Here is a 13,532-nt window from a genome sequence, read left to right as displayed (position 1 = left end):
GGGCGCCGTAGTAATGTAGCCACTTCGCAGGGAGATGGATTCTTTGGGTAAGGCCGGGCCTTGCCGCCAATTGGGAGCAAGCCGCGATGGAGCCAACCTGGGTTCGCAGTACCACAGGCACAACCTCACCCACCCACTCCGCCGCCGTTACTGTGCCCTGCGGCGTCATTCGCCTGTCGCGGTTTATCTGCCCATCTGCCGCCATTTAGTTGTGGGTGCGCCCATGCGACCGCCGCCCTGCCAATCTGCCTTTACCGTAGTAGCCCAACGTCACCACTTTCGCGTGTTAAATATCACTTCGACCTTCGTATAAACACCACCACACCACCCCCACCGCCGGGTACCGCCCACCATGTCTTTCTTTGGCTTTGACCCCAGCGGCCCGAGGGACCGCGGCCACGCATCCAATGCGCCCGGCTTTGGCCAGCACGATGCCTTCGCCGCACTGGGTGGAGGGGCAGCCGATGACGATGTGTAGGTCGCGTCTCACGTAGCCCACAGCTCCCACTTACCCTATCCACAGCATCGACTTCGAGGAGACGTACGACGGCCTAGGCGATCAGCTCGACGACGATGCCGATGACCTCAATGACGACACCTTTGGTGGCGGCCCTGCCACGCAACAGTCGGTTGGAAAACATTTCGACTTCGCCGGCCAGACGTCGATGGTATCAAACACGCTGCAGGAGGAGCAGATGCTGTACCAGGCCCGTCAGAAGTACCCCCAGCAGCAGCAGCAGCAGCAGCAACAACACCAGCAGCAATATCAGCAACAGCAAACCCAACAGTACCAGCAGAGACCACCCGTCCCCCAGGCATCGAAGCCAAACCGCACTGGCTACGAGAGCTACAAGGATCCCGAGTACATCCCTCAGCTGGAGGCGCGCGCCGACATCTGGGGTCTCAAGCCTAAGCAGCCCGCTGCGCAGAGGCAGCCTTCGCCGCAGCCACCCGCCGCTTCGCAACAGCCCGCGCCCACTAGAAAGGCCATGAGCATGGAAGAGGTTGAGGCCATGATGCGCGCTCAGTCCATAGGCACCCCTCCAGTACAACAAGCCCCACCTCCGGGCTTTCCAGGATTTGCGCAGCAACAGCAATTCGCCCAGCAGCAACAACAGCAGCAGCAGTTCCCCCATGGACAGCCCCAGTACCCCGGCATGCCAGGACAATTCGCGCCCCAGATTTTGCAAAGGCCCCAACAGCAGCAGCCCGTTCAACAAATGCCGCCTAGACAGCAACAGCAACAGGTCCGCGCTGAGCTCCCGGACCAACCCGTCCGATCCCAGCCGCTCCAACAGCCCACCATCCTACAGCGACAAAGGCCCCAATCCAACGAGCCCGGCGCTCAGCAGCAGCGCCAAGCAACACCCCAGGCTCAGGCCCAGGGCACACCCACCCAGCCTCGACAGATCTTGCAAAACCCGAACCGGCTGTCAGGCCAAGGCCAGCCTATGGTTCAGAATGCTCCACAGGGTCCTCGCGGCGTTCCAGCGGGACACAACCGTGGTCCATCGTTCCCGGGAATGGTCATAACCCACCCCGAGCAGCTTCTGCAGCTATCCGAGGCCGAGCGTGCCGCCTTCCTTGAAGAAGATGCTAAGCGGGCTAAGCGGAACCACAAGATTGCTCTCCTAGCAAAGGACAACGGCCTGATGACGCCACAGGACAAGAACTTCATCACCCGAATCCAGTTGCAGCAACTCATGACCGCGACGGGCAACTTGGAGGAGAGAGGACCCGAGGCAGCTATTGCTGAGGACTTCTACTACCAGGTCTTCACCCAGATCCGGGGCGCTCCACGCCAAAACCCCCAGCAGCCAGCAAGCCAATTTGCTCAAACATACCTGTTCCAGACCAACAACAGGTTCGGCAACCGTAGACAAGGCCGAGGCGGGGACAACCATATGCAGCGCATGGAGCAGCAGATTCAGCGCGCAGTTGAGGCGGCCAAAGCAAGACCAAAGGCCAGGCAGCTTGTTGTGGAAGGTAGTCTTGGAAAGATTGCGTTCAGCAATTCCAAGACCCCTCGACCGCTGCTCAACCTGAAGCGGCCAGAGACGAACGATAAGCTGCCGAAGAACCACCGGTCTTCCATCGCTGACCGGAAGGAGGCTCTTCGCAACATCGAGGCGGTATATAAGACACTCATGCAAATGGAAGACCACGAGCGGGCAATGCCACCGCCGATCCAAGAAAGCAGCCCTCCTGAAGCCATCCAGGCACATATGGAGTGGCGTTCGAAGATCGAAGCGCTTCACCAGCAACTGTGGTTGAACACAAAGATCATGGAGCCCATTAACCCTGCGTATGTTGTAATATTCCTAAAGCCTCTTTCTTGCTAACAAACTCTAGCACACCGCATCCGTTCATCTCCATCCTTTCACACGCCAAGGGAAAGAAGGTACTTCCACGACTTTTCCGCCACATTAACGAGCAGGAGCGCATTACTGTCGTAACTATGATCGTTGTCCACCTAGACGCTCTCTCCGTGGTCGGTCGTGCTATTGCTACGCCTGAGGAACCTTTGAGCGCGGCCATCCGAGAAGAGGTCGACCTTTTCTCTAGCACTGTCATGTCGCCTCTCCACGCGCACATCTCAGAGGCGCCGTTGAACATTGTCATCGGTCTTCTTGGTCTTGTCCTGGACCGCACCAACCTCCATGTCGTGGCTCGAAGCAAGATCGGTCTCACTCTCCTCACGTTCCTCATCTCTCGCGCCGAGCTTCTTAAGCAGTCAGCTCCCGAGATGGTTACCGACTGGCAACAATGGACCGCACTTTACAACCGTCTGTTCGACGTCATCGAGCCTGTTCTTCCTTATCTATTCCCAGGGACCATCAACGACACCGACGACATGTACATCTGGCAGTTCCTGGCTGCAATGGGTGTCGGCGCCAGTCCTGAGCAGCAACAGAGGTTGGTGCTTGGCGTCAAAGACCGTGTCATGGAGACGGTCTCTGTTAGCAAGGCTTTGCCCGCTGAGATGGCAAGTGCACGTACAGCCAACGTGAACCTCTTCATGAGAGCCATCGGTCTAGATGTGGAACTGCTTGGATGAACACGTTTGATGATCAACATTTGAGCCATACCAACGCCATCCAGACGCCATGCATCGCGCTATGCAGTAGGCCGATGTTCGGAGTACGAAGTTTATGCCCAAGGGGCTGGACGCCACCGCACTCGAAGGTGCACCACCAAGTTGCACACTCGTCGCTTGGCTGTGGTGTGTACGTTGCACGATTTTCGCAGAGCGAAATATTAGGAAGCTAGCAACGGTGAAGTGGGGTGTGCTGGTGGGCGTTGATGTCGTGCTCATGATGATGAAAAGGCATCTGGTGGCGCGTTGACGACGTAGGCGGAATGTCAACTTATGATAGAACAAAAGCGCCCTCTTTCAATATTCGAATATACGCATTGATTTCATGCAATGCTCCTCACCTGTCAGTGTCAAAACCTTGAAAGCGTCCTTCTTCCGCGACCGTGCACTTGCGGTTCCCTCTCGTGACGACACCCTCTCTCGCTTGTCTAGAATGATGAACTTGCTTTTTTCAACGCCCCCTGCGCAGCGTGCGGACTATCCTCAACAGCGCTCAATTATGCTTTGCGCAATCTCCCCTACGCCGCTGTACCAAAGAATGGAGTGGAGAAGCTCGATCATCCACGCCGCCTGGCGCCGGCCATTCGCCCTTGAACGCGACGGCTTGCGAAATCAGGGAAAATGCCGCACCGGCCTCCCTAACAGCTTCAAAGCCTTGATGTTCGAAACATGAACCTCGCATCGGCGGACGCCCAGTCTGTTTGTTTGCCGAGATAAGTGGCGCGAAACCGCGATGAAGCATGTTTGTAATGATGGAACATTTGGGAAGACGCGCATCAGGTTGGTTGGTCCTGGAGCAACTGCAAATCCGATCCCGCAACATGACAATTAAGCTTCGCCGCGACTGCTTGTCTGACATCCCGGATGTACGAGAGACATGGGAAGACTTCCGGCTTCTCGAGTTGCGGGTTGGCGGGCCCTTTGTTTCATCCTTGCGGCGACGCCCAGTTAGCTTGTCTGGTCTTGGCATTGCGAAACACCGTTCTCCAGGCTTCGTCAGCTCACCCGTTCATGCTCGTTGACGGCATGACCGCGCGTCGTCAAGTCCAGGCGACTCCGCGAGAAGAGGCGTACCTCTCCAGAACAGCAGAGCAGTCACAATTGAGATGAGGTGGCTGACAGAAACAACTTTCTAGCATTGCCAGACGCAAGCTAGCACTATCGTTCGAGAGCCTCTCGTGCGACTCTGACGTTTGTCGGTACCATGGTACTGAAACGTACCTGCAGTCGGAGCCCTGCCTGATGCTAGCCCTCTCCACATTTCTTCAACAGCGTCAAGCTGGACGCGTAACGACCCCCATTGCCTTATCGATACCTCTCCGAGGAGGCTCGAAATGCTTTTGGACCAATCACATCGCCGTCTCCAGACCCATAGTCCCCGTTTCGCACGATTAGTAGCCAACTAGACGGGCTTCTAGATTTCTGTGCCTGAAAACCTGACAGGAGCTAGGCTTGATGTTCCCCATGGATCATCGACAATGCAGCACGCGTAGTGTTTTGTCTGCTGCCGCGTGGATCTCAGCTTGGCCTTGAGTGTCGAGTTAGCGCTCCCAGATCATTCATCATGCGTCGGCATCGGTTCGGATTGCAGGCTCAGGTTTCATCCTTCTCGAGTTTCACAGTCTCTACATTGTCAGTCGCGTAGACGTTCCTTCTTTAAAAGCACTCTCCTCGCACACTCCTTGAGAACCGTGGACTACCATCAGGCCGAGCCTTCTGTTCTGTTTCTTTCGAGGAAGTTGTGTTTCGTTTCGTACCTTTCTTTCTTTACTTCATTCTCTTCTTTCCAAACGACAGGTTCTTCCAGTCCGGCTGCCGGTCAGCATTAGCTCAACAGCTCAACATGTTCTCTCTACGATTCCTCTTTTTCGTCACTCTTTTGGCGGCCGTTGTGCTAGCCGCTCCCGCCCCTGCCCGCAAGAGGGGTCTCCAAAAACGCTCGTTCAAAGTTCCCAGGCAAATCAACAGGGCTCACCCGACTGGACCTAATGGCGCTGCTGCTATGAGGAAGGTGTTCAGGAAGTACAACTTCAAGGTCAAGGAGGACTTTATGGTCAAGGAAGGTTTCATCTCGTTCTCAAAGCAGAGCCAGAATGTGACCGCGGCTGCTGCCACTGGTGGCAACAAGACTGGCACTGTTGCAGCCAACCCCGAGGATAACGCTGCTCTGTTCTTGTCGCCCGTCGATATTGGTGGTCAGACCCTGAACTTGGACTTCGACTCCGGTTCTTCCGATCTGTAAGCTTTTTCCCTGCCTTAGATTTATGCAGGGCAGTTCACTGACTCTCATCGCCCAGCTGGTGCTTCAGCACTGAGCTCGACCCGCAATTGATCGGCCAGCACACTGCTTTCGACGCATCCAAGTCTACTTCCTTCAAGGCCACTGCCGGTGCTCAATGGAAGATCAGCTACGGCGATGGTTCCGGCGCTGCTGGTATTGTTGGAACTGATACTGTTACTATTGGAGGTGTGAAGGTTGAGGGTCAGACTGTCGAGCTTGCCAACAAAGTATCCCAGTCTTTCGTCCAGGACACAAACACTGATGGCCTTGTCGGACTTGCATTCTCCAACCTCAACACTGTCAACGATGGTACCAAGAAGACCCCCGCAAAGACCTTCTTCGATAACGTCATGCCCAACCTAGACATGCCCGTCTTCACTGCCGACCTTGACCCAGATGGCACCGGTGTTTACGAGTTCGGCAAGATTGATGCTACCAAATTCGAAGGCGACATGGCCTGGATCCCTGTCAAGGCCGACACTGGCTTCTGGCAATTTGGCTCTACCAAGTTTGCTGTCGGCGACCAGCTGTTTGAGAACCCTCAAGGCTCCGACGCCATTGCCGACACCGGTACATCTCTCCTCCTCGTCGACCAGCAGGTTGCCGAGGCATACTACTCGCAAGTCCAGGGCGCTCAGCTCAACGCTCAAGTCGGTGGCTTCATCTACCCTTGCGGTGCTGCGCTGCCCGACATGAGTGTTGCCATCGGTGACTCGTACATGGCCAAGATACCCGGTAGCCAGATCACCTTCGCCACAGTTGACGCAGCAAACACGACCTGCTTCGGTGGTGTACAAGGCAACCAGGGTGCCGGTCTCCAGATTTACGGTGATACCATGTTCAAGGCCCAGCTCGTTGCCTTCAACGGAGGAAACCAGTCTCTCGGCTTCGGTCAGAAGCCAGTTCCCAAATAGACGGGCGTAGCTAGTGGAAGGAAACACAGTCCTACTCGCGTGTACATAGTTCAATATCCTTTGCACCTTCACATGAAAATATACAGGACGGCCTAGAACATATCATGGCGCAGATAAGCCACGAGTTAATGAACAAAGAAACCAAATCATCATCAAACGTTCCCTGCTCCTTGTTGTGACATTGCGCGACTGCGAAGCGCGTGACCACGTGGACGCCAAGGAAGATAGCATGAAGAAGGTGCAAGCCTCGCAATCGACACTCACCATCTGTGCCTCTTTTAAGAACAACAGGCAGCTAATGACTATTGTTACCCACATCTATTGAGCGGAAATATTCTTCGGGCACGGTCAGCATGGAACTGGACCTCGGCCTGGACACACCGGAGCCAAGCGTCCTCGAATGGGCGCGGGCGCAAGGCATCTGCGTGAACTACGAGACAGAGCTACCACATATTCGTGATACGCAGTTACCATCAGACGATGAGTTTGATCGACATCTTCACGAGCCCTCCGACGCGACCATCACTACGGCCATCAGCGAGCTCATCAAGGAGAAGCTTACGGTGAACAAGGACACTGCGTTACTCCTCAAGGCAGCGCATTCTCTTCAGGATGAACTTGCGAAGGACTCGACGGTCAATGTCAGCCGGATGTGGAGACGCGATCTACGTCAAGAGCTACCTGTGTTACAATCAGACCATGAGCTCGATTTTCTCAACTTCGGTCATACAGCTGTGCCTGACTTCAAGAACTTACCAATCCCTTCCGAGATCACCGTAGATCAGAATGATGAGGGCTTTGAATGGCCAACCACGTATATTGCCTACCCTGCTCAGTGCGATGCGCAGGCCAAGGCCGAAAAGTTCGCCATCTCACGGGAGGTATTGGTTTTTCTACAGGATACTATCAGAGACGCGTACGTACCAGAAGACGGCCAAAAACTGGAGACAGAGAGCCTGATACGAAAACAAGTATGTGGAAGTCTTGTTTATGTCCGCTTCCTAACCGACTCAGGAGCCCACTATTCGGCCTGTAACGCCACCTTTACTTCCAGTATCGCCACCACTGACACCATACATTCCATCTTCACCCACGAATCATCTGCCATTAGCTTCAGATGCTGACTCGGTCGATATTGAGGCTCAGGCTCTAGAGGAGCAAATCATGGTAGCGGACGCTTTTTTTCGCAGAAAGTCGAATAGCAGTGATTCGATGCTATTTGATCTTACTCATCCACCTCAATTCAGTCCTCATTTAGAACCAACCAGTTCACCCATACTGAAACGCAGAGCTGAGGATCTTAAAGTGGAAGGTCCGCTTACACCATCAATGTGTTCCAGTTCGCCTATGAAGAAGCTCAAGTCTGTGTCTTTCACGGACGAATCTTTACTCTACAAGCCATGGGGTGAGGACGATGAAGCTGGGGTCGGTTCTGACCAATTCTTCCACGAAATCGAGGAACAGGCTGAGCGCGCGAAGAAAAAGATCGAAAACGAACGGCTATCAGGCGCTGACACGATTGCAAGAGTCGATATTCCATACATCGACTTCTCGCTGCCCATGGAACCATGGAATGCGTACAGTCGGCGCAAGCGTAGCAACCATCGACCTGATGACACGGAACTGCAAGCGCAGATGAAGTTCCTCTTACGCATCAAGCGCGAGAATCTGAGGTCGGCGAAGTCCTGGCATGGGCTTTCGATCCCGGAACGAGAGTTGAAGTGGGGCTTTCTCACTACCAAGGTGTCTACTCTCAGTCTCGAAGAAAAGCTTCATGGCGAGTCGGAAGTGACTAAGATTGTCAATGAACTGACTACAGGCGATATCGCGACTAGCTCAGCGCAAGTTTGGAAACGTGAAGGTCTGCGTATCCTTGTAGAAGATGAGGAGGAGGAGGAGGAGGAGGAGGAGGAAGAGTTGGATCCAGAGAAATACGATGAGCGAAACTACATGGAGGCTTTGATACGCAAGCGAAAACTTGAAATGGAAGAAGAGGTCGTGGAGAAGCATCGCAGGCGCACCTCTTCGCAGTCTACTGCGCGTCCACAGATCCGATCCTCCACAGAGATGCAAGAGAGCCACCACCTCGGAGAACACGAGCCAATGGAAAATCAGTCGTCGAAGACCCGATCGAGGAGGCTGAACCATGCCTCCCAGAAACCGCAAGCTCCTAAACAAGCGAGTGGAGACCTGATGTTTGGTGGGTTCTCAGCCACAACCGCTCTCAACAAGTTCATGCAGACACGCGGGAAGCCAGTAGATCCCGTAGAAAGCAGTACTGAGAACGTATCTAACTCTAGGGACCTCACTCAACTGAGGACGCACGCCTTACCGGTTCGATCAAGGGGGTCTTCGTCCGACCAGCCAGTGGATCAGACTCAGCAGGCGCAAACCACCAATAAGCCGTTACCCATACTCCCTACTATTCCGAATAACCTGGCGCCTTGTTCTTTCGTGATCTCATCAACCTTCCTACAACAAAGGGGAATGCTGAAACTGATCGAATCCATCCATCCACGCGCAGAAATGGTATATCGAGATTACACTTTACCGCACTCGGTAGCCAAAGAAGCTGAGATCATACTGTCACCATCAACGGGCCTTATCTTTACCACTTTACAGCAGGTCAAGCAAAGAGCTCTCCCTGGCCAGCCAGACAAATCCCCAGTGAAAGAACGCATGTTGAAGCTCCAGTCGCGATACGAGAGACTGATAGTTCTGGTGAGCGAAGGCCTAAGCTGCGAGATGGAAGAGCTAGGATCGAGCCGGCCTGATGACTCGCGAGATACAGAGGCTCTGCAAGTTTTCAAGATATTCGCTAGCAAATTAGAAGGCGAAGTCCTTGTTCGGTATGTTCGTGGAGGGGAACAGGCTCTGGCGCGGTCTACTGTCGTTGAGATGGCAAACTACGGACTGGCATATGGCTCAGCAGACATTGGCGATATTAAGCCTGTGGCGCAAGAGACGAGCTGGGAAGTGTTTCTCCGTCGAGTCGGCCTCAACCCGTTCGCTGCCCAAGCGATGATGGCATGGCTTCGAAAACCTTTGGATGTGCCGACAGCTCCTTCTTCAACCTCCGGTTTCCCGACCCATCACGCAAAGACTGTCCCAGCATTCGGTCTTGCCCGGTTCTTGCTGATGAGTGACGAGGAACGGATGGTCTCTTTTCAAGCTTTGATGGGTGGAAATCGTGTTCTGATGAGGGCGAGCGAATTGATAGACCAAGAGTGGGTCAGCGCTGCGCATGGGTTTAGGATGTGAAATAAGCATAGGGAAGGTTGCGTTGTTCACGATAAGGGAGTCAAGGGCACGCTATGCTCAGAAGTCGGATAGAATGACTAAATTTAGAACATTGACTTTGTTGTGACGCAGCACGAAACAGCATCTCAACTCACGGCCAGTCTGAGCTCAGAGTGAATGTGGGGTGAAGCTTGGACCAAGAATGACGCCGAAGCATCTCGAAATATCGCAAAGGCTGCGCAACAAGGACTATTGCATGACAGAACTTTTCACGCTCGGCTTGCAGCCTTACTGCCTTCTCAAGTACCTCTCTTTCGTATAGCTTCGAATCACGCGCCTGCGACACGCGAACATGTCTTCAGTCGGTGTCATCATCTCAGGACGGCCTGTCATCACCGAACCTTCCTCAGTCATATCGCCGACCCAGTTCGCCTTCCAAATCCCTTCACAGCCGTCCTTCTCCCACATCGTCGTCTTCCTGCTGCCAGGCATCACCTTACCAGATGGCACCGCCGCCGCCGTTTACGCGCAACTACCCGGTACAACCGAGTTCAAGCTACTCGGCGCAATCGCAAACGAGAAATCCAGCGCGATATTCAAAGTCAACGCGAAAGCCGGTGGGCCTGCAGGTGGTGGCCTAGGCGACAACGACGATGCCATGGTGGACGAGGGCGTCTCGATGGACGCGTCGAACGGCAACACCGCGCCGCTAGCCCTTGGAATCAGCGTTGAACCAGCGCAACAAGTCGCTGCAGCTTTGGCGCAAAACAAGGCACAAGAGGCCGCAGCATCGGCCACACCGAACATGGGGCAAGGCAACGAGCTGGTACTGAGAGGACAAAGAAGCGTGGAGACCAAGGTGCTGGCGCAGAGGATCATCAAGAACTGTTACGACTTCTTGACGAGCTGGGGCTCAGGAGACACAGTGCCGTTGAAGGCATTCCAGGCATGGTGGACGAAGTTCGAGGGCAAGATCGAGAGGGATCCGGGTTTCTTGGAGAGGAGCGATGGAGGTTGAAGACGTGACAGCACCGGTGGATTACAAGACTGTAGGATACGAAGCTCGTATACAGCCTCTCAAAACGCCTTGTTGACACCGTCCCACTCTGGCTCCGCGACCCATGCCGCATACATCGCACCCGGCCACGAAACCTTCGGCGCCTTTTCTGGCTTTCGCTTTGCCTGCTCCACCACCGCATCACCAAGCACCTTCTCGACTCCCGCTCGCTCATACTGTGCTTCCAGTTGCTCTGTCAGTGACTGGAGCACCTCATACTCCTCGCCTCTCCGTCCAAAATCCGTAATAACAGCGATGCGAACAAGCCTCGCAAGCTCCCCAATTTTCTCGGCGATTTGTGGGCTGGTATGGCATGCAATTGCGGTCCAGGCATCGTGCGCCTCCGCTCCACCGACACCAAATTTGGATAGAAACTTCACTGCGGCATCGGCGCCCTCAATCTCGAAGCGCTGTGGGCCGTCATAGCTCCGAGTAGTTCCGATATCGTGGAAAAGGCACGCGGTGAAGAGTAGATCGCGTTGATGGACGTCTGTGAAGTATTTGGAGGATTCGTGTTTTGCCAATGCGTCGGCGTAGAGATACACTCTGATGCTGTGGTTGAGGATTGCAGGATGCAGTAGCTCGGCTGCATGTGCATAGGCCGCTTTTGATACTTCTGTATTGAGGCTATGCTTGGGAAAGTGCTTGTATGCTCCGTCGTCTGCATCTTTGGCTTTGGCGATGGTTAGGTCGGATGGGGGGCACATGACTGCTATAGAGATAGAATATTAGTATGAGGATTAATGAAGAATATGTACGGTATTGTTGTAGCTTTTGTCAGGACATTGCTTCGGTCACGCCTTCTTGTCGTTTGGTTCCTAATCGGGACGAGAGGCGTGAGTGAGCGGGGTCACCACAATACCTCCGAGGATACAGCTCTCGCACCTCCACGTCCATGTACCGCCCACACAAATCCCAGAGCAAACCAAACGTAAGCCTCACGACTAGAGGCCGGTAACGGCTATCAAGAACGGCGCCCAGTCATCGAGCTTTGCAAAAACATACTTGGCGTTCTTACTAGATATCTTCTAGCGGATCCAAAGGGTGGGTTATCGCATGCAAGGCTTACTGATAAGACCCGACCATACTAAGACGCATTCGGAGGACATGCATAGCCAAGAGAGCGAAGCTTGACTACGACTCGTAGAACTAGCTAATTGAGCTGCTTGTAGAAATACCAAGACGGTATGACGACAGTATCTTGACAGTAGCTCGACAATGGCTTGATAAGAGGCCGTGGAGATAGGCGTTGCAGGTTGGCCGACGGTGAGCTTGGCATTGGAGCTGCATGAATTGGAGGTCATGGAAGAGTATAAAAGGTCAATTCGAGTTCTGCAAAAAGTCGATTGTGATCCAGCTGCGTGCCTCCTTCATACGTAAAGATGAAGCTCTCAACCCAACTCCTCCCTCTTCTCACAACTCTGACACTAGCTTCGCCAATTGATCTCAGTCGATCAAACGTCCACCGATTATTCGTACGCCAGGATATTCAAACACCAATAAATGCTTCTCTTCCCAATGTTACCATATTCGCAACCGGTGGTACTATTGCGTCTCAGGGCAACAGCAACACACAGACGACCGGCTACTCAATCGGCCTCGGAGTACAGCAACTTGTAGATGCCGTTCCCGAACTCCTCAACATATCGAACATTGCCGGCTACCAGATCTCGAATGTCGGCTCTGGTAGCATCAATGAGACTATTAGCCTGAGTCTGGCGCATATGATCAATGCCGAGTTGGCGAAGGATGAGATCTCTGGTGTTGTAGTTACGCATGGAACGGATACGCTTGAGGAGACTGCTTTCTTCTTGGAGAGTACTGTTAACTCTACGAAGCCTGTTATTGTCGTCGGTGCGATGAGGCCAGCCACAGCACTGAGTGCGGATGGACCGCTCAACCTGTACCAAGCGGTTACCCTAGCCGGATCGCCTGCTGGACGGAATCGAGGAACTATGGTAAGCAAATCAATCGAAGCCCGACCATAGATCGCAATCGCAAATTAACGGTACCATTAGATCGTACTCAACGACCGCATCGGCTCCGCATTCTACACCACAAAGAACAATGCCAACACTCTCGACACGTTCTTCTCAACTGAGGCCGGGCAACTCGGTGTATTTATCAACCAAGTGCCATTCTTCTTCTTCGCACCATCCGAACCTGTAGGTCGTGTAGTCTTCGATGTGACCAACATCACCGACCTAGCCTCCGTACCAATTCTCTACGCCCACCAGGATATGGACCCCACTCTTTTCAACGCCTCCTATGCCTCTGGTGCCCAAGGCATCGTTTACGCTGGAGTTGGCGCAGGAGGCGTATCTAGCAAAGCGGGTCTGGCTGCTGAGGAGCTCTACAATGCGACGGGTATCCCGATCGTGGCTAGCCATCGAAGTGCAGATGGACTCGTACCAGACGGTGACGACTTCACTATTGCGAGTGGGTTTTACAATCCGCAGAAGGCGAGGATCTTGTTGCAGTTGGGACTGACGATGGGATGGGGCGAGGAGGAGATTAGAGAAGCTTTTGCATTGAGTTATCCTGCGCCGTAAGAGGTGTTCGTTGTTTTTTTTAGCAGAATCGAAAATGTTCATGAGGCAAAGCAACTGCAGCCTAACCCGTCTCGTTCACAGCTTTCCACACCTGCTAGCAAGCCCGATGTGGTGATGATGCCAAGACGGATATGTCGGATGAGTGGCAGGCAGAGTACGTCGAGTGAAGTCTGCAGTAGGTTGCCTAACTGGCGACAATTTGCCCTGGTCTTCGGTGACCAGCTGCTATTCGTACCAATGGGCTTGAATCTGTCGTGAATGAGACCGTTAGGGAGGAATACGCGACGTCGCCATCGCGTCGCTCAGCCGGACTACGCTAGGTCGGGCTGATTATGCGACGGACCAACATCGATCGCGTACGCGTTTACGGCAGATTGCGCGATGCAGCGTT

At 53.8% G+C, this 13,532-nt stretch overlaps 6 protein-coding genes across 6 annotated transcripts; 5 read left to right on the top strand and 1 right to left on the bottom strand.

Moving 5' to 3' along the window:
* The first annotated feature begins 75 nt into the window (after positions 1–75).
* On the top strand, positions 76–3,500 carry BKA58DRAFT_352024 (topoisomerase II-associated protein PAT1). The gene is made up of 3 exons (XM_046168562.1): positions 76–474; positions 524–2,305; positions 2,353–3,500. Exons 1-3 carry the CDS (start codon positions 353–355, stop codon positions 3,056–3,058), a joined length of 2,610 nt encoding a protein of 869 aa, XP_046031714.1. The 5' UTR covers positions 76–352; the 3' UTR covers positions 3,059–3,500.
* Positions 3,501–4,574: 1,074 nt separating this feature from the next.
* Positions 4,575–6,308, top strand: BKA58DRAFT_25575 (aspartic peptidase domain-containing protein). Its single transcript, XM_046166759.1, has 2 exons — positions 4,575–5,335; positions 5,395–6,308. Exons 1-2 carry the CDS (start codon positions 4,941–4,943, stop codon positions 6,290–6,292), a joined length of 1,293 nt encoding a protein of 430 aa, XP_046031713.1. The 5' UTR covers positions 4,575–4,940; the 3' UTR covers positions 6,293–6,308.
* Positions 6,309–6,645: 337 nt separating this feature from the next.
* On the top strand, positions 6,646–9,647 carry BKA58DRAFT_426226 (uncharacterized protein; the record flags this gene model as incomplete). The annotated part of the gene is made up of 2 exons (XM_046172955.1): positions 6,646–7,263; positions 7,307–9,647. The coding sequence occupies 2 exons, from the start codon at positions 6,646–6,648 to the stop codon at positions 9,551–9,553; spliced, it is 2,865 nt and encodes a 954-aa protein (XP_046031712.1). The 3' UTR covers positions 9,554–9,647.
* Positions 9,648–9,656: 9 nt separating this feature from the next.
* Positions 9,657–10,580, top strand: BKA58DRAFT_25555 (uncharacterized protein). Its single transcript, XM_046166758.1, has one exon. It carries the CDS (start codon positions 9,885–9,887, stop codon positions 10,548–10,550), a length of 666 nt encoding a protein of 221 aa, XP_046031711.1. The 5' UTR covers positions 9,657–9,884; the 3' UTR covers positions 10,551–10,580.
* Positions 10,581–10,609: 29 nt separating this feature from the next.
* BKA58DRAFT_407921 (uncharacterized protein) lies at positions 10,610–11,702 on the bottom strand (the record flags this gene model as incomplete). Its single annotated transcript, XM_046172052.1, has 2 exons — positions 10,610–11,216; positions 11,659–11,702. 2 exons carry the CDS (start codon positions 11,700–11,702, stop codon positions 10,610–10,612), a joined length of 651 nt encoding a protein of 216 aa, XP_046031710.1.
* A 223-nt stretch (positions 11,703–11,925) lies between these two features.
* Positions 11,926–13,218, top strand: BKA58DRAFT_464732 (Asparaginase/glutaminase). Its single transcript, XM_046174930.1, has 2 exons — positions 11,926–12,547; positions 12,608–13,218. Exons 1-2 carry the CDS (start codon positions 11,972–11,974, stop codon positions 13,139–13,141), a joined length of 1,110 nt encoding a protein of 369 aa, XP_046031709.1. The 5' UTR covers positions 11,926–11,971; the 3' UTR covers positions 13,142–13,218.
* Positions 13,219–13,532: the final 314 nt, after the last annotated feature.

The sequence above is a fragment of the Alternaria rosae genome, assembly GCF_020736505.1.
Source record: "Alternaria rosae strain MPI-PUGE-AT-0040 chromosome Unknown BKA58scaffold_1, whole genome shotgun sequence".
In the NCBI taxonomy this organism is placed as follows: domain Eukaryota; kingdom Fungi; phylum Ascomycota; class Dothideomycetes; order Pleosporales; family Pleosporaceae; genus Alternaria; species Alternaria rosae.
The sequence above is the reverse complement of the archived record's forward strand: the minus strand, read 5'-3'. Positions and strand labels throughout refer to the sequence as shown.